At 37.0% G+C, this 23,831-nt stretch overlaps 1 protein-coding gene across 1 annotated transcript in view; it reads right to left on the bottom strand.

Annotated features, from left to right (window-relative positions):
• The window catches only part of BAZ2B (bromodomain adjacent to zinc finger domain 2B), a 143,992-nt gene that overhangs the window by 51,617 nt on the left and 68,544 nt on the right, over positions 1-23,831 (bottom strand). The window contains 11 exon segments of the mRNA XM_032210955.1: positions 624-689; positions 2,691-2,709; positions 2,711-2,750; positions 2,860-2,952; positions 5,908-6,118; positions 11,538-11,639; positions 12,159-12,267; positions 15,043-15,103; positions 17,352-17,651; positions 19,014-19,364; positions 19,367-19,637. Coding sequence (XP_032066846.1) covers positions 624-689; positions 2,691-2,709; positions 2,711-2,750; positions 2,860-2,952; positions 5,908-6,118; positions 11,538-11,639; positions 12,159-12,267; positions 15,043-15,103; positions 17,352-17,651; positions 19,014-19,364; positions 19,367-19,637 — 1,623 coding nt within the window.

Below are 23,831 nucleotides of genomic sequence, written 5' to 3'. Positions count from 1 at the left end.
TACTTTCTTTCCCTATTTGTTTTAACTTTTTCCTTTTCTTCCACTTCTTGTTTTCTTCTTGCTTTCTCTTTTCTTTTTTATTATCTATTAGTTCATATTAGCTAATTAGTTTTAATAAAGATTATACTTAAAAATTATTTTTAAAAACCATGGAAGGTCGTGTGTGTGTGTGTGTGTGTGTGTGTACACAGGAGCATGAGTGAGTTTACCTATTGCATCCTGAGCATGAATGTATTTATTGTCACATAAAATTTCATAAGAGTACAATCCACTTCATTGGATGCTTCTAGTGAACCTGATGCCCTTGACAAAGTCAAGTCCAGTATATTAAAGTGTATTATAACCTATTAAATGTGTTACTCTTTTAAGTATAAAGAATATAATTCCTCTGAATGTGAACGAGAAGTTGGCAACAATCTAATAATTTTCTTCTAGAAATTCCTGTACAAATTAACTGTTCTATGAAGTGGTTTTATATCCATTTAAAAATAAAAATTCTCAGTTTAGGAGCCACACTTTAATCTATGGACTGAAATTTCTACAACAGCATACAATCCTAATAGAAAATTGTTAAATTCTTGCAAGAGCCCTTCTTTTTATTTGCCATTAAAAGTTGGCCGTACCTCTAATATTTGCTGAGCTCGGAGTTCTTTTTCCATTCGGATTTGCTGAATTCTCTTAATTTTTTCCTGGAACAAGAAAGGCTTTCATTCATTTGAAGCAGCAGTAATAATGGGCCATCCCCCCTGCTGCCATAGCTGAGAGTGAATTTCCACACAGACCCATCCAGTTCAGGTGAAGCCTCCCCGGTACACTCACTGCTTGCTATTATTGCATCGTATTCCCCTGGAAGAGGCCAGCCACAATGATTTCATATGCAATACCAGATCATGCAATGACATCTGCCAAATAATGCAATGTTAAGACTGCAGCCCTTTTCTAGGTGGTTGGGGACTTCCAGGCATTGTGGTACCATTGAAGGAGGACCTTCTGTGAGCTACAATCTAAGTTAGAAAGAAAATGGCCCAGATGCTTAAAAATAATGTTTTTCTATGATTCATCTGCACCTCAAAAATCTCATATTTGGCCTAAAACAAATGGCTGCCGAAATAACATGTATTCCAATACTGATAAACAAAGCACTTCTAAGAACTTTGTTTTCCCTCTATACTTAGCAGAACACACAGCAATATTAGCCACGTTATTGACCAATTTTATTAAAATCGTTGCTGTTCCTACCACCTTTCTATAATAGACTGGGACTGAGTTCTTAATAAAAGAAAGCTACCAAAAATACAGAGGGAATCGCTTCTGAGCAAGAATGTATTGTAAATTTCTTCATTTCAATTTGTGTCTCTGTATGAAGACATCCCAAAGGCTGCTGCTCACTTCTCTGGCATTTCACAGCTTCAAGAGCTGATGGTAATAACTGTGAATTACGGAGAATATAATGGACAAAGAAAATAAATTCTATGCAGTAATTTAAGAATAGGATGAACGGTATATGTGACTAAAGGACTGAAAATCACATATCTTATAATTTAAGAGAGAATTGGTACAAAGCAAGTATTATTAGTATACAACACCAAAATAACATAAGGCAACAGGTGTCAAACCTTTTGGCTTGCCTTGGGCCTGCTTTGAGTGAAGATATATATAAAATATATAATATAGTTAATGTATAATACTGTTAAATATTTATGATCTTGCGGAGTTGCGTTATTCAGGACCTCTTAGGGCCTATGGGCCGGGGAGTTGGACAAGCCTCATCTAAGATGTACAAATAGTCCTCATCTTACAATCATAAGGAAGCCTGCTGATTATGATTATAAGTTATGACAGTTGCAAAGTGGATCTTCATGTGACCAACCTGATTTCTTGTCCTTTTTTTTTTTGCAGTGGTTGGTAAGTGAATCACTATGGTTGTTAGGTGAATCTGTGGTCATTAAGCAAATGCCAGTGTTTTGCTGAAATCAGTAGGAAACACCAGTTTTCGGCAAAAACAATGTAAATCATGTCACCTGACAGAGGGACGTTGCAAGCGGTCATAAGCATGGGACTTCTGAACTTTCCCCAATTGATCCTGGAAGGGCAGCAGGGCAGGAGAAATGGAACAAAATGTTCCCTTATGCAAAGGTTGATGGTGTATTTAATGCAGTGTTTTTTCAACCTTTTTTGTGCAAAGGCACACTTTATTTCATGAAAAAAATCACGAGGCCACACCACATTAGAAAATGTTAAAAAAAATTAACTCTGTGCCTATATTGACTATATATAAAGTAATTCTCCCACGGCACACCTTACACTATGTCATGGCACACTAGTGTGCCGCGGCACAGTGGTTGAAAACACTGTATTAATGGATGGCTATTCATGATTGTACATTCCCTCTTTTTTTTTTAACTTTCCTCTTTTTCTTTTTCTTTTTTTGCTTTTCCCCTTTAAACGCAACTTTATCTATAGAATTTGCAGGTGTTGGCAAATCTTCATGCTTGAAATGCATTATTTTCCATAATGTGTTATGGATCATCAAATTATCCAGCTGAGCTCGAGCAAAGCAAATGAGTTTTCAAGTGGTAGCACCACTACAGATACACAACGCATACACATTTACACACAACACTGCACACACACCCCTAAAATAGTACATTTTGCAAGGCGCATAGCTGCACCTGAAAGACATAACTTACCTGCTGTTTCATTATTTTATCTGCTCTTTTGCTTCCTTTTTTCTTCTGCAGCCATTATAGCTAAGAATAAGACAAAAATGTGTTGGTAATAAATAACAGTCAGGGATAATGGAAACATAATATCTATGGTTTCAAAAGCTGGAAGGTTCTTAAGATGTGTAATACTGACCTTGCTGTTTTTTTGCTTCCTTAGCAGCTCGGGCCTGTTCTTGCTTCTGAATTTTTCTCAAAAGCTTGATTTGTGCTGCTTGTCTAGCAATTTCTGGAACACAAAGGGGAAAAGCTTGTGGTATAATAAAGATTGCCTATTGACACAAGGACAGTTGGACAAATGGAGAGATTAAAAACAAATGGAAAAGAGGCAATTCAGCACTGAGGAAATCCTTAATATGATTTCAAACAAATATTTGTTATTTTGTTAGTACCCCAGGGAAAGTATGAAACTGCAGATGTATCTCAAACCATCACTTCTTTTCTTTTCTTTTTTTCCCCTTGGGTAATTTAAAACAATATTAAAATAATATGGATTGACATTCAGATTCTGGAAGATCACGGGAGCCATTTTTTTTTTACTTGTAGGTCAAAGGGTTACAATTCAGCTTGGTTGTCCTGGAAGTGAAATTTTCCTTTCTGTCACTGCTATCCATTATTCTGAACCTGCTCTCTGGAATCAAATTCTGACTTTTGACTCTGTGATATCATCTCAGGTAATTGAAAAATGCTGTTGTATCCTTTTCAAGGCTAAACATACCCCGTTCCCTTCATCTCTTTCATAGGGCTTAGTTTCTAGTTCCTTGATCATGCTCATGCTTTCTCTGAATCTTAAAGGGTGATTCCCAGAAATGAACACAATAATTTGAGTTAAGGATTGAGAAGTGCAGACCGATGTGCAACAATTATTCCAGGGGTGAAATTCAGCGGGTTCTGACAGGTTCTGGAGAACCGGTAGCAGAAATTTTGAGTAGTTCGGAGAACCGGCAAATACCACTTCTGACTGGTCCAGAGTGAGGTGTGAACCCTAACCCTAACCCTTTCCCTGCCATGCCCACCAAGCCTGAACTTCACCACTGGATTATTACCAATGTAATTTGAAACTACACTGAGCAGAATTCTTATTTGTTATATGTAACAGTTTGAATCTATTATTTTCCCACAGCAAAATTCAGTGGCTAAGACAAGCTACCTTACAAAAACAAAATAAACCACAATTAGAGGCAGAGGATTTTTACCCATAGATATATCCTCTGAAACTATAACACAGGTGCCAATTATTGTATCAGAGGCTACTGAAGTGAGAACATCCAGGCCATTGGCACGTGCTCTGAAGAATGTGCCAGAGGCTGGATAAGTATTATTCTCCCCTAAGTGTTACAAGTGTTACAAGATTTAACCAAGCTCTGAAGCTTTGATTTTATTGTGAGGCATATCTACAAACACACAAGCAGCAGAAATGTGGATGTGAACCATTCTTTTCCCTTGAAAAGAGCTCATGGGCCAAGAGCTCGAGATCCAAGATTTAAAGATAAAATTTCCTTCATTCTTTTGCAGCACTACAGACCTATAAACCAACTGTCCCTTGGGGTTAAAAAGCCAGGAAAAAATACAAACACAAATGTAGCCTTAGGAAGGACTTGTGGGATTTTTCGGACTGTTAAAATTCTGCTTAAAAGACTTCTCCTCATCCTTAAGGAAATTATTTTTAATAGTTCAATGTAAAAATACTAAACTTTTTCCATTAAATTGTCAAAAGTGAAGTTTCATGCCAAGGAAAGCAAGTTTCCATAAGAATTTACATATTTTACAAACACTGAAAGATAGGTCATGTACTGCAAATCTTTAAAAGACTGTAGAAATCCTTTATCTATCCAAGCTGGTGTTATGTTTCTCCACATGTGCAGGTTGGCAAATCCAATTTGCCAAAGCAACTACTAGAACAGGATGGCATGACGGGCAGTTGCCAAGGACCCTTCTGTGGCCCGCTGTTTTTTTTTCAAAACCTTAACAAATCCACAGCCACCAAATATTGTTGCTGCCAGGAAGAATCTGCTGCCATCACCTAGCTTTTCACAGCTTCCTCCACCCTGAAAAATAAGCTGCTGAGTGCCTCCAAGCCTCATTGACACTGCCAGCTCCAGCACTGGCTCCTTGTCACTAGCCGAAAAACAGTGATCATTAGACCAGCTATTCTTTCTCAGCCCATGATTATTTTTAAGGTATTCATTTCAACATAATTAACCTGGCCCCTTCTCTTCTGAGCTGTGCAAATCTGTAGTAGAATGCAATCAAAACAAAAGATCCTTTACAGATAATATGTTAAAAATACAGAAAAAAATATTCAAAAGTTAAAAAGAGAAAATTGTGAGCATAAATGCTCATTTGTTATATACTTGCAGCAATTTCATCCTGTGAAAAGTGGCAAAGGAGATTTAATTAGAAATGGAAGAAATGTGTATTTATAAATTTAGTAAGAGAAGGAAAAAGATAGTTGCATAAAAGGGATAAACACTGCCAAACATATTGGAGAAAAGATAAAAACAGAACTGTAATCAAGCAAACTACCAACTTGTAAGCAAATATTAGAGCCGTGCAGCACCTGTTGTAGCTCCTTAAGCTAAACACACAATTTTGCGATTGCTTGGGAGCTGCAGAGTATGGTCCTGAGATAAGCCACAGTTACTTTAAGGATTTGCTGACAGATGCGATATAAGCACTCCCAGACATCAAAGAAGCCTTTTTCAAATCCAAAGGGTTGTTTGTGGGAATAATTATTGTGAAATATTAAGCTACATTAATATCTTATGTTAAGTTAAGGTATCTATTGAATTGAACTACCTAATCCCATTTTCCAAAGCAAAGAAGTGGCTCTGTGTGTGTGTGTGTGTGTAAATAAAATCCTGTTTGAGTCAAGCTCAACTGCTGATGACTTATCCAGGCAACATTTTCCCCTTGAAAACAGGATACACTACAAATCTTTGCACTGCCTCTTGGGGTGTTACTCAACTTCTCAGGCCAGCCTATATTGTCCTGATATTCCAATAATCTCTCATTGAAGCATTAACCACTTGGTTTGCTTAGCTTCCAAGTTCACGCAGTATCAGCCAGATGCTGCCCCATAGTAAAAAAAAAAATCAAGGAAGGCACCATAGCCTCGTTTTTTTTATTACAGAAATTTTAGACAGGTATAAAATAATAATAAAATAAATAATAAAATACTTACCTTGGGCTTGTAACTTTCGTAAAAGTTTAGCATCTGTATTGTCAAGGAATTCAGTGGTACCAACATTTGGCGGTCGACCTTTGCGTCGTCTCATTTTTGATTCCTCCTTGCTACGTTGTCTATCAGGATTTGGTGGCCGGCCCCTACGACCTTCCATTGCTCTGATGCGGGGAAGGACATCCTCTCCTTTCAGCAGACACCATTGCATCCCCTTGTAATTAATATATTTCACAGAAAGTAATTATAAACACAAAATTAAAAACAAAATTAAAATTCAATATCCATATATATGTATATGCATCGAAGCATATGTCTATATCTGTAAGTATTAGAACTGTAAGCTTGGAGTGATTCAATTAGCAAATTAATGAAGTAATAGTAAATGGACGAGAATTTGTGCTTTTCGCAGAGAGAAATTGAAGAGTACCAAACTACACAGAGTCCACAGCTGTCTTGATCTCTTTTCTTTCTGCTTATTTCACAATAAAAACATGATTGCCCATCCATATATAACCAAAGACAACATGTACCTGTACTGAGGGGTGATAAGACTTTCGATTTCCTTTTAGAAACCAAACCCATAAATTGATGGAACTCCAGTGAATACAGAATCAGGAATTTCTTAAAATCTGGATCTTCCAAAATTCTGATAAACTGCTCTATTTGACAGCCATGTGGGTTCTGGTATATCACCAGCAAAATGGAATAGCCATCATGCTGGCTGGACTTGATGAAAAGGAAAATGTGAAGAATGACCTTTTTCTTGAAAAAGTGGTGACTTCTTTATGAAAATTGCAAGTTGCCTAAGAGAAAAAAAATACTAAAAGAAGTGTTTGTTAATACAAATCTATAATTACTCTGACAGTTGCAAGTGAATCCCAGTGGTAAGGTTGCTTAGGATTGTAGCCTTAGAGCTCAATTCCCCAAACTCGATGGGATTACTTCTAAATGACTGTAAATATATTTGAGACTTGAGTACTTGCCAGAAAAGAAAGATGAGGCAGGAATCAAATTGTAAATAAATAAATGATCCTAATAATCCAATTATGCATCTGATTTTTCTGCTTGTGATTAGAATATTTATTGAGTTATCCATTGAAACTATTTTGTAATGCTCTATAGTTTTAAAACATTTTTGACTTGCAGAACTGGAAGCTTTGCTTCATACCATCCATTTCCATTTTAGGAGGATCTTCCACTTAATTTGTAGAACAGGAGTCTTGTACCATGTTTACCTAATCATTAATACTGTAATCTAGTATCTTCTGAATTGTTTTTTTTTTTTCCTGAAGCCCAGTTATCAATGAGTTGGTCAATATGTATCTTATTTGTAACACTTCAACTACATGTCAAGACTCACATAATAAATGCTCTTCTAATTATCTCTGCACATGGAAATGCACCATCCTGTTATATATGTATTGCTCAATTCAGAATTTGTGTGAATGGGAGTCTGGTCATAAAATGTTCTTCGGCAAAGTAGTGGTGAAAGGTTTTTGCGGATACTCCCCAGATACTCTGAAAGCTACTCCAGAAAGTTGGAAAGCAATGGACCAAGTGAATCTCCTTTGGATCATAGTCCTTTACATCAATGGTGGGATTCACTTAGCTTCTCTACTGCTTCGCTCGCACATACTACCTTCTGCTCATGTGCACCACCTTCTGTGCATGCGCAGAAGGTCGCACATTATGTCGGGGCGGGTAGACAGAGCCTCCGGCAGCCACTGCTACCAGCTCGTCCAAATCGGAGAGAACCAGCTGAATACCACCTCTGCTTTACACAAATGGAAAGATAACTGAATTCCAACCTTCCCCTCTCTCCCTCCCCTCTAATAGACTACTGATTTAGGGACAATGAGCACAATCTGTTTTCTCATAAGAGTCTAACAAGAATTTAGATAAATTTGCTAGATTAATTAGAAAATTAACTATATCGGACTTGAATTCTAACCCCATCTGCATCAAATAAACACAACTAATTCACCAAGATTTCTATAGGTATAACAATGTGGATAGGGATGGAAAGATTCTGTTTTCATAAGGATCATTTACTGGATTGCTACATATTGGCCTGTTCATAAAATAATACCCAGATATTTCAATTAGAACATACACATTTGTCAACAGATCTTATTAGCTCAGTATCAGAGCACAAGCTCTACATAGAAAATGTAGAATCTCCGGAAAGGCTGGAAGGACTTCCGCCTGAAATCCTGGCACATCTCTGCCTCAGAAATTATGACCTAGATAGACCAGCTATCTAACAAGACATTTTTCCCTATGAACTATTAAATCCTTAGGGTGCCCTAAGATTGATTAAATTAATTATTGAATGAAATTTTAAAATAAATACAGCGACTAGCATAAAACTGAAAGCAAATAATCAAGTCCTTATAGATGATAATGTAACAGATGCAGAACTCCCCATCATATTAGTTTTTTTTAAGAATAGCAAGCTGGCTTAGTTTAATTGGTATAAAGAAAATAACCTTCCCCAATTCATTGTCCTCTAATGCTTTGAACTACAACTCCTATTATATTAAGCCACATTATCAGTGGCATGCTAAATGGGATGATGAATATAACAGCTGAATATATCAGAACAGAACCAGATTAGAAAGACACTTAAAATTACAATAAATTTAGAGCTTACAGAGTAAGACTGCTATAGACATATACAAAAACGCATCCAAAAAGCATTATTTACACTAGCAAATGTAACACCAAAGGTGCTATTCTGAATTTTCAAATTCATACTTGCTCTAAATTGCATTTGTCCCAAGCACATATATTGCAATTTAAAAAATCCTATCAGGGAAGAGTTACTTACCTTATTTACCCTGTAGCTTATATAAGATCCACACTAACTATAACATAAAATACTTCTACTCTTCCAATTTCTTAAAGGTGTTTTGCTAACACCCAAAATGAAGACAAAGATGAATTCAAAACTAACACTTGGCACAATCAAATGGAAATTGGTTTGCTTAACTGGAATTTTTTTCAAATTGACTATGTAAACCAAAGACATACTGGACAAAGAAAGCGACAGTTAAAAGTTCTATAACGGACAGTTAAGCCTGGCAAAAATCTAAATTCTCTACATTTATTCCAGTGCTTAATACCAGCATAATAATGGCATTTCAATGGAGTTATGTAATTTTTTTTCCAATAATGCAAAAATTTCCAGCAATAGGAACTATAGCAAAAATCTGTGGTGGAGGCCTCAATGTTCATAATCAAAAAAGATTTTTGCTCAATAGCAATTCAATTTTCTAAAGGGGTAGAAATAACAAGCAGGGGGGGGGGAACAGTTATAATTTCAGCAAAAATGGTAAAACAATTGGAAGTTGTGATCTCAGTTTCATAATGTTACTGAGATATTCTGACATTTTGTTGTAGGTTTCTCCAGGTTACATTAGTACTTCTGAAACAGGGTCTATAACTTCACTAAAGATTCTGTAAACTGCTTACTATACCAGGTCCACTTAATCTCTCAGGGAAATCCATTATACCGGGGGTGTCAAACTCACGCCCCGCGGGCCAGATGCATCACACGCTGGCCACGGCCACCCCTGTTTCACTAAAGGAGGAAAAAGTTGCGATACATGATGTGACGATGTGTCATCACAAGTTTGACACCCCTGCATTATACTAAGAACCTGATCATATCAATAGAATGGCTTTCTCCAATAATCCTGGGAATTATAGCTTGATAAAGCTTCTGAAAATACTCCGTCAAAAATGTATCATTCTCACAGAATTTGCTGATGGAAGGGAACAGTCATAGAGTTTCATCTGTACAGCAGTACAGATATTTTTATTTTGTTTCCATAAAAGTAATCTAAAACCATTATCATTAAAAATAACTCAAGATCAAAGCAATCCATTCCAGTCCTTTAAGAAGCAAAGGGTACTTTTTTTTCTTTTTTAATTGGAATGTGCTTACATATATGCATGTATCTCGATGCAAGCAAGCAAACAAATAAACAAACAAACAAAAATTTTCACAGAAATGAATACTGCACAAATCTTTTTTTCTGTTTCTATCCATTATCTATAATAATGACCTGCATTATTGACACCTTTTTACATGAATAAGCTTTCATGGAACTAACCATAAGCCTCCATTATTCTTCATCTACTGGATAAGAGATTCAAGCAGAACCATTTTCTTATCTATGTGGCTCTACAATGTTAGGATTTTTTCACAAATACCCTCTTTTTGTAGGCTTGTAGATACATGGTACAATAACCATGTAGAATAGTTCCAGGTCTTTCGGAAAACATTTTTGGAGTATATGGCAAATATCTACACATATCTGATTTGTAGCTATTAAATCTATGGAGGAAGAATAGATTGTACATTGAAATCAAAGAGGAGGAATGCTACTTATTACATAGGAATATATCAGATAGCATGTGATGTAATATGAAGAAGGATATTAAGGCAGGGAATATTAAGGATAAACAACGTTTCCTGGGTAAAAATCCCCCCAAAATCAGACATGGAATAAACCAAGAAAGAAATCACTTTGTAAATTCTTACAACTATGTATATTGATATATTTAAAAATACCATAAGTCTCATTGAGCTCTTTAGGAGTTGCTCCTACATAAACCTGTGCAGGATGACTGCATTTAGTCATCTATCACCGAGCAAGGTGTCTTATTGGTAAAATGACTTTAGAAAATAATCTTTACCATAGCGTCCCTGCCTTTTCAATTTACTTGCCCAGTTTCTCATGCATGCAACAAACACATCTACCATATCTGAGTTAACGCCACATATGTTACTAAAAACTAAGGTAAGAATATCAGAGACACAAATGTTAACTATATATAACTGCCACTTGTCTAACACAGACCCAAAGTTTTCACAAATGTTGAAAGGAATATACCAACATTGGTGTTATAATAGATGGAATAGTGTTGTCTATTGATGTAACCCAATAGTATAGGGCTACAGATGCCCTACATAGGCATTTTAACCACAGGAAGTATTACCTAACCCACACACCCACCTATCATTAGAGCAGTGGAATATGCTGAGCATTACAGACTGGTAATATTGAATAATGGATTTGTCTGTAATTTGAACAATACTACATTGATTTCAACAAGACACTGATTAACTTGGCAAAGTCAAAACATGAAATTATGAAGGTTTTTCCACACTTTCCCTGATCATGTGCTCAGTCGACTCACCATCTCAACAATAAAATCATAAGTACTGCTCTAAGAATGAACAACTACCAATAGCAATGTTACAGAGTGTAGTGTATGTGTATATGTATGTATGTTTCCCTGAAAATAAGACCTCCCCGGATAATAAGCACAATTGGGCTTTTGAGCGCATGCGCTAAAACAAGCCGTCCACTGAAAATAAGCCCTCTCTGAAAATATTGCAATGCAGTAGCAGCCATGAGGTGCCCTCCTCAAAAATAATGCTTATTTCAGGGGCCAAGTGCTTATTTCGGGGGTCAAAAGAAAATAAGACCCTGGGGAAAACACGGTGTGTGTGTTTGTATGTTTGTTTGTTTGTGTGTGTGTGTGTGTGTGTGTGTGTATCACTTAGATTTATGGTACTACTCTCGGATCAAAGACTTTACTTTTTAAAAAGCGGATACCTGCAGTCCATCTCTGGCTTCATAGAAGTCACCCACTCCTATTTTTGCACTGAAGCTGAAATTGTCCCTTGAGATATCCATTATTCCATTTCGGCTGAGATACTGAAAAAATCACATATTTTTCCACTTCAGGTTTTAAGTCATTACAACCCAGCTTTGATGTACAGCTAATATTAGAGAATTCAAATACTGTGCATATTCTAGCAAGGGACTATGACTTTACAGTAGGTGAATTCAGAGACAGATTAAGGATCATTAGAGAGCCGAGGTGGCGCAGTGGTTAGGGTGCAGTACTGCAGGCCACTTCAGCTGACTGTTATCTGCAGTCCAGCGGTTCTAATCTCACCGGTTCAAGGTTGACTCAGCCTTCCATCCTTCCGAGGTGGGTGAAATGAGGACCCAGACTGTGGGGGTGATATGCTGACTCTGTAAACCGCTTAGAGAGGGCTGAAAGCCCTATGAAGCGGTATATAAGTCTAACTGCTATTGCTATTGCTATCATTAGCCTCCACATTGCAGGCCATTTTGTATCAAAGAACTTTACAGGAAGAAAAAAAATTCCATTTAAACACAAATGTGCATGCTAAATACATACACAAAAGCATACTGTTTAAAATATACCTTTACAACTTCTGGGTACTGCCTTAACTTCTTTCCACATGGTGCATAATATGCTACTTCTCCTTGAAGGCGGCCACCAATGTTCCTTATTCTTGTTTCCCTTTGCCACCTGCAAATATAGTTCTGTGTTAAGAAACAAACTAGGAAAGGAATTGTCTACATACTTATTTGAAAGTAAGTTTTTCTAGAAGGTAAAAGATTTACTTCATAAGTATGAAATATGGACACGGTTGAGAAGACATGGAACAACTCTTTGGAGTCAGGAGTAACTGGTACTGAGCTAGAGGAAAGGAAAGTCATGAAGGTGTTGGAATGGGATTGTGGAGACTCAAAATCAAGTGCACCCTCACTTATGAAAGTTCAATGGATTACATTGGGCCACAGGGTTGTTGCAGGACAAAATGGGAGGAAGGGGTGCTATGGTTAATGCCTTGAACATCTAGAGCAGGGCTTTCAAACTCAAGGCCTGGGGGTCGGAGTTGGCCCACGGGGTGCTTAGATCTGGCTCGCAGGGCTGCCCAGGAAATAGTGAAGGACCGGCCTACGGTGCCTTTGCCCATGAAGACAGAACTCACAAGGACCGTGCATAGCCCTCCCGAGCTCTGTTTTTGCTGCCAGAGGGTTGCAGGAGGCTGTCCCAGCCAAAACAGAGCTCGCAAGGGCTGCATGTGACACCCTCCTCCCCAAACTCTGTTTTGTCATTTTGATACAATATCATATGCAAAAAATTAAGCCGACACTGAAAGAAGAAATCAGAAATCTTGGTGGTAGGGTAAAACTAACTTTCAAGATAAGGAATGACTGGGCTCGATGATGAGCTGTGGTGGTGTTGTGGTTAGAATACAGTACTGCAGGCTGACTCAGCCCACAACCTGGAATTTTGTACTGATCAGCTGATGGTTGACTCAGTCTTCCATCCTTCCAAGGTCAGTAAAATGAGGATTGTTGGAGGTAATATGGAGACTCTGCAAATTACTTAGAGAGGGCTGTAAAGCACTGTGAAGCGGTATCTAAGTCTGTGCTATTGCTATTCAGGTTGCACTTGTAATCTGTATAGAAAGATCGGTTGTTACAAATTGATTCTAAACCAAGTCCTAGTCTGGAATTCCCCATATGAAGCAAGAAGAAAATACAGTACATTGCCAAGTGAAGAAAGAAGTAAGATGCAAAGACACTTAACAATGCAAACTAGTTTATAGACAAAGGTTTCCTTTCTTTCATACATTCTTTTTAAAAAGAATGTTTAAAGGTAAAGGTTCTCCTCACACATATGTGTTAGTCATTCCTGAGTCTAGGGGGTGGTACTCATCTCCGTTTCAAAGCCGAAGAGCCAGCCCTGTCTGGAGACGTCTCCGTGGTCATGTGGCTGGCATGACTAAACGCCAAAAACGCTGTTATCTTCCCACCAAAGGTGGTTCCTATTTTTCTACTTGCATTTTTACATGCTTTTGAACTGCTAGGTTGGTAGAAGCTGGGGCAAGTAATAGGAGCTCACTCCGTCACACGGTGCTAGGGATTTGAAGCACTGAACTGCCAACCTTTCTGATCGACAAGCTCAGCGTCTTAGCTACTGAGGCATGGTGTCCCTTGCAAACTAGTTAGAATGTCTGAAAAATGGAACCTTGAAAAATTAAGGATGTTCTACTCTCCAGCAGGATTGTAATATATTTTGACAATTTAACTAGGAAGGTCCTAGTCAGATTGAAGGACAAAGGCCCTTCAAGGACACTTCCAACTCTATTATTTTGTATTCCGTTTGCCTGGACATATTTCAAACATGGTGTATTTGTTTAGAAAAATATACGGAAAAAGTTCAATGTATAAATTTGTGTAGTAAGTTAAGGTAGTTCTTGATCTATGACTAAAACTGGGACCAGAATTTCAGTCACTAAGCAATGTGTTCATTAAAGCAAGTCATTGAGTGACTGGACCCAATTTTATGACCATTTTACTGCCATTGTTAACTGAATCTCATGGTTGTTAAGCGAATCATGCAGTCGTTAAGCAAATATGGCTTCCTCTATTGACTTTGCTTGTTGCAAGCCAGCTGGGAAAGTTGCAAATTGTGATCATGTAACTCCAATATGATGCAACTGTTGTAAATATGAGCCTGTTGCCAAGCACCTAAATTGCAATCACATGACCGTAGCCATGGTACAATGGTCATAACTTCAAGGATAGATTGTAAGTCACTTTTCAGCACTGTTATAACTTCAAACCATCACTAAACATATGGTCATAAGTTAAGGATTAACTGTATAAAAGGTTTAAAGTTTCCTATGAAATGTATTGTTCTTTGGTTACTTGTAAGCAGATCTATTTTGTCACAACACATTCAAAACATTATTGTATGTTTTTGGAGAACTGGATTTAGTTTAATAAAGAACCTCAGAGGTTTATTACCTATTAAAACATTATGTTCTCCCTATGAGGCAGAATAAAAGAGAATATGAATGGAGCTGGTAGCTTCTCAGGTCTCCATCTTCAAATGGACCCCTAAGCAGTTTTAAATCATTTCGTTCTATTCAGATTTCCAAAGTGAATCTAGCCTTAGTAAACTAGCAAAATTGATATTGAGAGGAGATCTAAGGTTCGAATGAAGCTAAATGATGTCCCACATATAAATTCCTGTTTAATATTAGATTGCAGATATAAGCCTTTGGCAACAGCAACTTAGAATTCTATCTTCAGGGTTGACAATCGTAACACTACTTTTTCAAGATTTTAAAAAATCTAACAAGATATAGCACAAATCAATATTTTACTCCTCTTCCATCAATCCTAAACTCAGACTGACATCTTAAAATAATTTCCTCTCAGAATGGGTAAGAACACACAACAAATAAAGGCTGCAAAAAATTAATTTCAAATTTATTGTACATACCCATACTCCAGAGGAATGCGCAATTCCCGTTCATCTGTCACTCGTCGCCTTTTTGAAGAACCTTAAATAGAATTCAAAAAGTCAATTTATAATGAAACATACAGAAATTAAAACTAGTTGGCAAACAGAAATTAGAAGCTGATCATTTTCACTTGCTACTGTAACATATCCTATAAAATCAGTAGGAATCGAGGTTTACTGATTTACTGATCACAATATTAAACCATATAATTCAGCTGAATGGAAGTGAAGGACATTATCTCCCAATAATGTGTAAATCCATGTGAACTCCAGAACTAAGTCAAATTTGCGTTGCTGCTGTGTCATGAAGTAACTTATTCAGCTTACTTTCATGAAAAATGAATATTTCAGAGGCCTACACCTCAGGCTTTTAACAGCCTTTTCTTCTTCTTCTGATAGATCTCTATGCCATTTTTTCATTCCTAGGAGAAAGTACTGACAACTAATTGCTAAATTGGATATTCATTAGAAAAAATATGGTGCAAAGTTATTAAAATATGTTTTTGCAAGCAGATATGGCCTAAGTCCTCATTTTAGTGGTAGAATGCCAGCTTTGCATGCTGAAGGTCCCTGCTCATTTCCCTGCATCTCTAAATATGGCTGGGAGAAAATGATTTCTGAAATCATGGAAATATTGGTAATCTAACATGGTATGACAGATTCCTCTGTGAAGTCCACCAGTTTGGATGGCTTTAAAAGGGGATTAGACAATTCATGGAGAATAAGGCTATAAATGGATACTAGTACTAGATTATCCCCATTAGTAAAAACTTTAAGCCTGTTAACTCTAAGTCGCTGGAGGAAAATGAGTAAATGAGAGTTACTGATTGTGGGCTTCCTAGAATCCAGAGGTGGTTTGCTCCTGGTTTGGCCTGGTTCAGCCGAACTGGTAGTGGCGGCGGCAGGAGGCTCATACGCAGAAGTGTTGCACGCACATGAGCAAACCAGTAGTAAACTGGCTAGCAACCCACCACTGCTAGAATCATCTAATCAACCATAGAATACTAAGTTAAATACACATTTGTTCTAATCTTTTCCTTATATGCAACAATTCATGCAATTCATATTGAGCCTGGCAGGCTCTCCATTTTGTTGTTTTTACCTAAAAATAAACCAAAAATTATACCCACTTAACAAAAAATCTTCTCCTTTGCAATGTGATAGGAGTAGCACTACTAGATGAAAGATTTATACAGCATGCAGTATGCTAAAACAGTTATTTGCTGACAAATGATAAGGAATGAGATTACGGTAGTCCTTGATTTACAATCATTTGATTAACAATTGTTCAAAGTTACAACAGCACTAAAATAAATGATTTATCACCAGTCCCCATCCTTACAACTGTCAGCATTCCCATGGTCATGTGATCAAAATTCAAGTCCTTGACAACCAGCATATATTTACTACGATTCCAGTGTCCTGGGTCACAAGATTGCCATTTGCGACGTCATCAGTCAGTGGTGAAAGCTGGATTTGTTAATGACTGCATGTTCATTTAACAACCATGGCAAAAAAAGGTTGCAAAATTAAGGACAGCCCACCTAGCAATTGCTTTGTTTAGCTACAAAAATTCTGGTCACAATTGTAATCCCATGTGAAGGACAACCTATATATGGAGTTGAAACCTGGATATAAGAGAAGTGTCTGGGCATTTAGCTAGCTGGAAGGCAGGATTAAACTTCAATTAAGTTTTTAAATCTTATTAAAATGAGAACTATAATTTTAATACCTATAAATGGAAACAGCAGGCTTGTCTTATTAGATTAGGAACAATGTTCTTTGATAGTATGATTAGTCTGAATTAAGAAATGAACAGTTGAACACAACTATCTCCAGGTAGTCTTGTTGAAACCAGTAACATAAAACAGACATAATGAATGGTTTTTTAATCTATTATGCACCTATTTTATCTTGAGTCAGTAGAACTTATATATTTTTGATAAATCTCACCTATGAGTCTTACAAATTTTGGAAAAAATATGATTCTGCATAGACCATGGATAATACTCAACTAATGGATAGAACCAGGGATGGGCTGCTGGGGGTTCGCAGGGGTTCGGGAGAACCTCTAGCTAAGATTAAGTTTGGAGAACCCCCAAATCCTACTCCTGGCTGGCCCCGTCCATCCCACCCCGACCCTCCCATCGTTTTAGATGCAGGTAAGTGCAAAGCACACACGGAGGCTCAGGGAGGGTGAAAACCGGCCTACTGGAAGTTCATCACCTTTTTGATTTCAAGCAAAGATCATACAATAGTCTTTTAGAAATAATAAATAAATGCTGTACCACAATGGGTGCTTGAAGCAAGTCCAGATGATGGCGTTCCTACAAATACTGGTGAGGGGGACTCAGGGCATAATGCAGCTGGAGCAGAACTGGGTGTCTTTGCTACTTGGAGATTAAGTGGTGTCGAACAAGTGGCAAGATTGATAGAAGAGCTTTTAGTGGAAGAAGGGGTTTTGCTCAATTTTATGGTAGATTTTTCTCCCTCAGTATCAGACTCTGACTCATCTGGATCTTTATCATCTTCTTCCTCATCATCTTCAGACCCTTCCGTGTCAGACCCTTCTGAATTAGTATCGGATTCTTTGAGAAAATAGAGAGAACCGTGAATTACATAAAACAAATGGCGCCTTATTCCAGCATTCACTGGAATATTGAGGAAAAAAATAAGTAAGTAGGACCCAAGAAATCCAAGTATGTATCCACCCATTAGCAGTACTAGATTAACACACACACGAACACACACACGGACACACACCCTCTGTATTGGGAATATGATCATATACCCATAAGGCTTTCACATCTACTGTTCATGCCTTCACAAGAAAAAATGCAGCCCATGGATTATAGGTTGTGTCTATCAAATACTACTCCAAGAAAGCAGTCTAAAGCAGATGCTTCTTGAGCCTTTCTTTCATCACCAGAACTATTGATTGGTTACTATTCGCTTTGTAATACACAAAGAGAAGGATGCAGGTCTGCGTAAGTTTTAATGGTATACAAAACCTCTTGTAGACACTGATATTAATTCCGAAGCTGAACTTGAAAAATATCATAGCTCTCATAATTTTCAGTTAAGTAAAATGCTGGTTTCTAGCCTACATTTAATCAGAAAGTTGACAGTTTCTTCATATGAAGAACTATCCAGTAGCTATGTAATTTAACTAGTATTTAAACCTTACCCCAGTAAGCATGTGTGTAGAAGGTAATTAGATATGCATTGATTACAACTATCATGCAAATGGGCAGCATAGCTTCGTTGTGCCCATGTATATGTATCTGTGTGTATGTGTATATTTTACACATGTGTAGAGGTACACACACACACACACACACAATCTCCTTCTGAATCCAACTGGCTCATTTCCAGGTATTTTTATAGAGACTTAAATAAAATATTTAAACTAGGCCATCAGCTATTCCTTATTCTCCTCCCTCTCCTTTAGCAAACCTTTATTCGAGAAACATATCTCCCTAAACTCAAAATTTCTTTCTCATTGTATGACCAGATCAAACAGTTATTTCATAATTACTGTCAACCTCCTGAAAGAATAAAAATTGGCAGTGGAATGTACAACCTGTGACACTCCAGATTTTGCTGTTCTGCAATTCTCAGTATCGCTAGGAAGTTTAGCCAATAGAGAAATATGTTGGGAGTTATAATTCAACAACATCTGAAGTGTTGCTGGCCTACTGTGATCTAAAAGCAATTGCAATAAAAGCATGGCAGCAGTCCCATCACCACTAGTTTAAATGAGTTAGGAATTATGCTGCATTAGGATTAGTTTATCTCTATAATACTTATCTGAAATATCAGCATTTCATACAGAAACTACTATAGAACCAAAAGCCTCAGCATAAATTCAAGACACTTGCAGCACAGAAATATGAGTTTTAGAAAGACGCAAGAATGCATTTTACACAGATTCTTTAAAGGAAATAAACCTGATTGACTATCATCAGAATCTTCATCTTCATCATCCTCATCTTCTTCTTCATCATCATCATCCTCGTCATCTTCGTCATCATCATTCGAATCTTCAGAATCTTTACTGCTTAGAACATCTGAATCTGTTCCTCTGAATTGTTCAACTAATGATTTTGCCGAAGAATGACTGTGTTGTGTTTTTACTGCTGTTACTGTATTATTGCTGACTGCCTTTTCCTTTGCTGGGCCAGGTAATACAGGAGAGGTAGAAGACATAATAGGTGTCCGGTTGCTTGGTGTCTTTTTCCCACATGTGGTTAAATTTACTGGTGAGGAAAAGGTTACGCTGCTGGAAGTAGATATGTTTCGTTCACCTTGGGTTGAGATTTGGATTTGGTGGTAAGTGCTAGAGGAGCCTCTTGAATGACGCTCTGAATTACTCCATTAGGTTGATGATTACCTAAAAGTGCATTGGTCAAGAAAGGATTTGAATGGTTGTTTTCTAAAGAGGTGTGTTTTTGATGAGCTGGTGATGAACTGGTTGGCTTTGGATTTGATAATGCTGTGATAATCTTCTTTAGGCTCTTGGATGATTCGTGCTGTTTCTTGAATTGTGCTGGGAATGTTTGTTTGTACTGTTCCTGCAGAAACACAAAAGCATAATAAATATCACCAAATGTAATGGGAAGTGTGTGGGTGGACATATAAATATTTCTTTCTTCTTTCTCTCTCTCTCTCTTTCCTTCCTTCTTTCTTTTCTTCCTTCCTTCCATCCATCCATCACTAGTTAAATGGGACAGGACCAGGAGATACCCAATTAATGAAGTATCTATTGCTAAAGTGTAGAAACAAAATACTGAGCTAGACCTAGCTGATCTTGGAATGCTGCTTTTAACATTCTGATAACAAGCTGCAGAATCAAATAAATTGAATTACAGTTCATAAAGAAGAAAAATGGTTAATCAAAATTATATTATTAAAAAAAAAGTAAAAGTAAAGGTTTCCCCTTCCAGTCATATCCTATTCTAGAGGCTCATCTCCTTTTCTTAGCCAAGGGAGCCAACCGGAGGTGGATTCCTACTGGTTCGGACTGGTTCGGCCGAACTGATAGTAACTTGGTGGCCTGGAGCTGAGGCAAGTAATGGGAGCTCACCCCATCATGCACTGCTCAGGTCTTGAACCTGGGCTGTCAGCTTTCCAGCTAACAAGCTCAAAATCTTTAACCGCTTAGCCATTGCACCCCCTAAATTATTAAATAAGATAAACCTTGTTACATGCTGGGGTTACTTTAGCAACAGAAAGTAGATGAATATATTGTCTGTAATTCTATATGTATTCAAGACAGAATTAACAGATATCTCAACAGTATGGCTGGATAAGTAATTACATGTATCTACTTGCATTATTACAGAGTCATGATAATATCCACTAAGATCTGGTATGGAAGAAGAGAAATTGGAATGCCTAATCCATTTACCTGAAGAAACTGCCATTACATACAAAGTGTTTAATGTATGAGGAGAAAGATGATTTTGAAATGAAATATCATAATTTTTAACAGATAGGTATAATGCAATGTTAGTTAATAATAAAGTACTATTAATAAGGTACAGGTACCCCTCAACTTATGACCACGATAGAGCCTGGAATTTTGGTCTTAAATTGTTGCGGACATAAGTCAAGACACTGCAACCTCAGTTACATGACCACATTCTGGGTGTTTGGGCGTTTGGCAACTGTTATGCATTTATGGCTGTTTACAGTGTCCCCATACTGTGACGCTGAGTACTGCGATTTATGACATTTTTGCCAGAAACCAGCATTTATTTCCTGTTTCCATCAAATAATGCCCATAGCAAACAAAAGGGTTCACTTAAAGACTGTGGTGTTCACTTTAAGGCTGTGGTGTTCACTTTACAATGTTTGCTTAACAACCATTGCAAAAACTCATAGTCCTGTGAAGACCCACTTTACCATCATCAAGATTTGTGACCGTAATTCCCAGACTCAATTACGTCATAAATCAAGAACTGCCTAAACATGCTTTACTGCTATCATATATTGCTTTACTGCATTCAACAACCAACGTTAAACTCCATAGTCATGTCAAACTTTCCAAAATTCCAATTATTCATTTTAGTGTACACTTTTTCTAAACCAACAAGAATGTAATAAACTTTAATAATCTTACAGTGCTTATCAAGAAGCAGAAAGAAAGAAAAATCTAGTCTGCACACTCATTGCTTGACATAAAGCCACACTTCACTTTTGAAATGTTACTCAATGTCATATCTTATATTCTGTCAATCAGAATTCTGCTGAGAATCATCTCATGGTCATTTAACCTACTAAATACCCTTTAGTTTTACATTCATTCTTGTTACTTCTACCCTGTTTCCCTGAAAATAAGACCTCCCAGGAGGCCCAATCGGGCTTTTGAGCGCATGTGCTAAAATAAGCCCTCCGCTCAAAATAAGCCCTCCCCTAAAATATTGCTACACAGCAGCAGCAGCAGCCATGAAGTGACCATGCTCGTCGCCCCCTGCACTTCAAAAATAAAAAGACCTCCCTGAAAATAAGGCCAAGCAGTTATTTTGGGGGAAACACGGTATCTTTGCATGGGGAATAAAAATAGCATTTTTCAGAAGTCATGCAGCCTTTTGATTGCACACATTAAACAAACATAGCCTCTATATTTTAACATTTCTTCTGCTACAGGTAGTAGCAGTAGTACAATTGAGCCTGGTAACTCCATTGCTAAGCACCCTAGACACTAAGCAAAAGATCACATGACTGGAATGAGCTTCCACCCTCACTTTCCTTTTAGCATGTATGAAATCCTTTTTATCAGTTTTTTTCTTTCTTGGACATTAACATTTATGGTAGTTATTTCAAGTCCTTACTTATACATGTTAGTATCATTCAAATATTTAAAATAGTCCTTTAAGCATTCCCTCACTTCAATTTCATACTAAGTTCTTAATTTTTATTTCTAATTCCATTCTCTCTATTGGAGGCACCCTTAGCCACTCCCATCCAATTTCCCCCCTCCTCAAAAAAGTGTTTTATTTCCATTAAAATTCCACTGCATTTTCTTTGTTTCATTTAATCTTCCTGGCCATATTTGATTATATTCTTTCCAGCTGTGTTATTCTCTTTAACTAGATTATACAACATCTTCCTCTCACTCTCATTTTTGCAGAAATAGTTTTCTTACATGCACTTTTTCATTATCTAGTTTCTTTCCTTTGTTATTCTACTAAGCAACTTTTTCTTACTTTACACTTCAGATCCTTGTATGGAACTTTGTAACTGTGTTTAATTGTTTTCATTGTGTTTAAAACATCTTCCTCATTTCTTTTCCTTAAGTTCACTTTTGTTCAGAATTATATGTAAATGGAAAATTTAAAAATCCATAGGCAATTTAAAAAAAATACTGACGTTAAAATATCTTTATGTAACATTTGTAGCAACAAAACAAAAACAAAACAAAACAGGACTCTAAAACACTCCATGAATATAAACTGAAAATCCAAAAAAATGTGAACTGACACTACATAATGGGATCCAGAATCTCTGGGGAAAAATACAGAGAAACCTGTTTAATTTCTTGCTACTTTAAAAGTATTTAATATATACAATTGCTCAAGTCTCTACTTTTAATCATGAAACACAATTGTGAAGCAGCCAATTGATACAATTATACTGTGAATAAACTTTGATCTAGTTTTAATACCAGTAAGATCACAGCTGCTAAAACAAAACAATAAAATAATTTTAAGATTATGCATATAAAATTGTCACCCGCCAATTTTATATACAAGTTCCAACAACTGTAGTTGTTGTCTGAAAGCAGTTCAATATCTCTGAAAGTTTTGCACTTTTAAATAACAACAACAGATCCCTATATTTAAGAATTATTTGTAGTATGAGACAACATGATGGAAAATAAAACATGATGGAAAATAAAGGATGACCAATTCTTCCTTTGCAGAAACCAAGCATGAAGGTCAGTTTAAAAGGATGTCTTGTACTGTGCTTAAAATTCTGAGGTTAGTACTTTTGTGCGACCTCTTTTTCAATAGGCACTTGGTTCACATATCCGAGTTGCTTTGTATGTACAAGAAAGCAGCATGAAAAAAGTGTAAGTGACCTATACCTCCACTTGGCAGGCTTCTGGGTCCCATCAAAAGAAAGGGATATGCATTCCCACACAGCACTTTGGACAAGATGTGGAAGCACAATGAGAAAAAGTACAAGCAATCCTTTCATTGCTTTTTATCTGCTGCAGGTCTGAGGTATATTATTGACTACAGCCCTTACAAAAAGTGTGAAAGGGACAGCGCAGAGATGAAATGTAATAATATGTGCTATTTATCTATTCAAACCAGTTTGGTAAAAAAAAAAAAAACCCAAAAAATTCACATATTAATTGCTGCATAATCTCTGAACTTTTCCCAAAAGAAGGAATAACAGGAAAGCATCTTGAGGACTAATGAAAGATTATACCATACTTACAGTCATTTTATATTGCCAATAGACTCAGCTGGTTTCCACACACCCCGCATCACTGTAAGATTATATTTGTGGGGCCCATTATCTTGTTGGAGAATAAAGCTACTATACGATAAGGCCAGACGTGGTACTAAGCCTATTCATATCCATTTTTCTGAACCATCCTTCATCACTTCTAAATGGAAAGCTTCTTGAGGTTTTTTTAAACAATATCCAAGAGGTTTTCCTCTTTAATGGATTCTTAATAGACCTCCCCCCACTTTAGAAAATCCAGAAAGGTTAGAAGATGAAGAAAAAAGGATATGAAATTTCTGTTTGTG

The sequence above is a fragment of the Thamnophis elegans genome, chromosome 1 (genome assembly GCF_009769535.1).
Source record: "Thamnophis elegans isolate rThaEle1 chromosome 1, rThaEle1.pri, whole genome shotgun sequence".
NCBI lineage: Eukaryota > Metazoa > Chordata > Lepidosauria > Squamata > Colubridae > Thamnophis > Thamnophis elegans.
The sequence above is the reverse complement of the archived record's forward strand: the minus strand, read 5'-3'. Positions and strand labels throughout refer to the sequence as shown.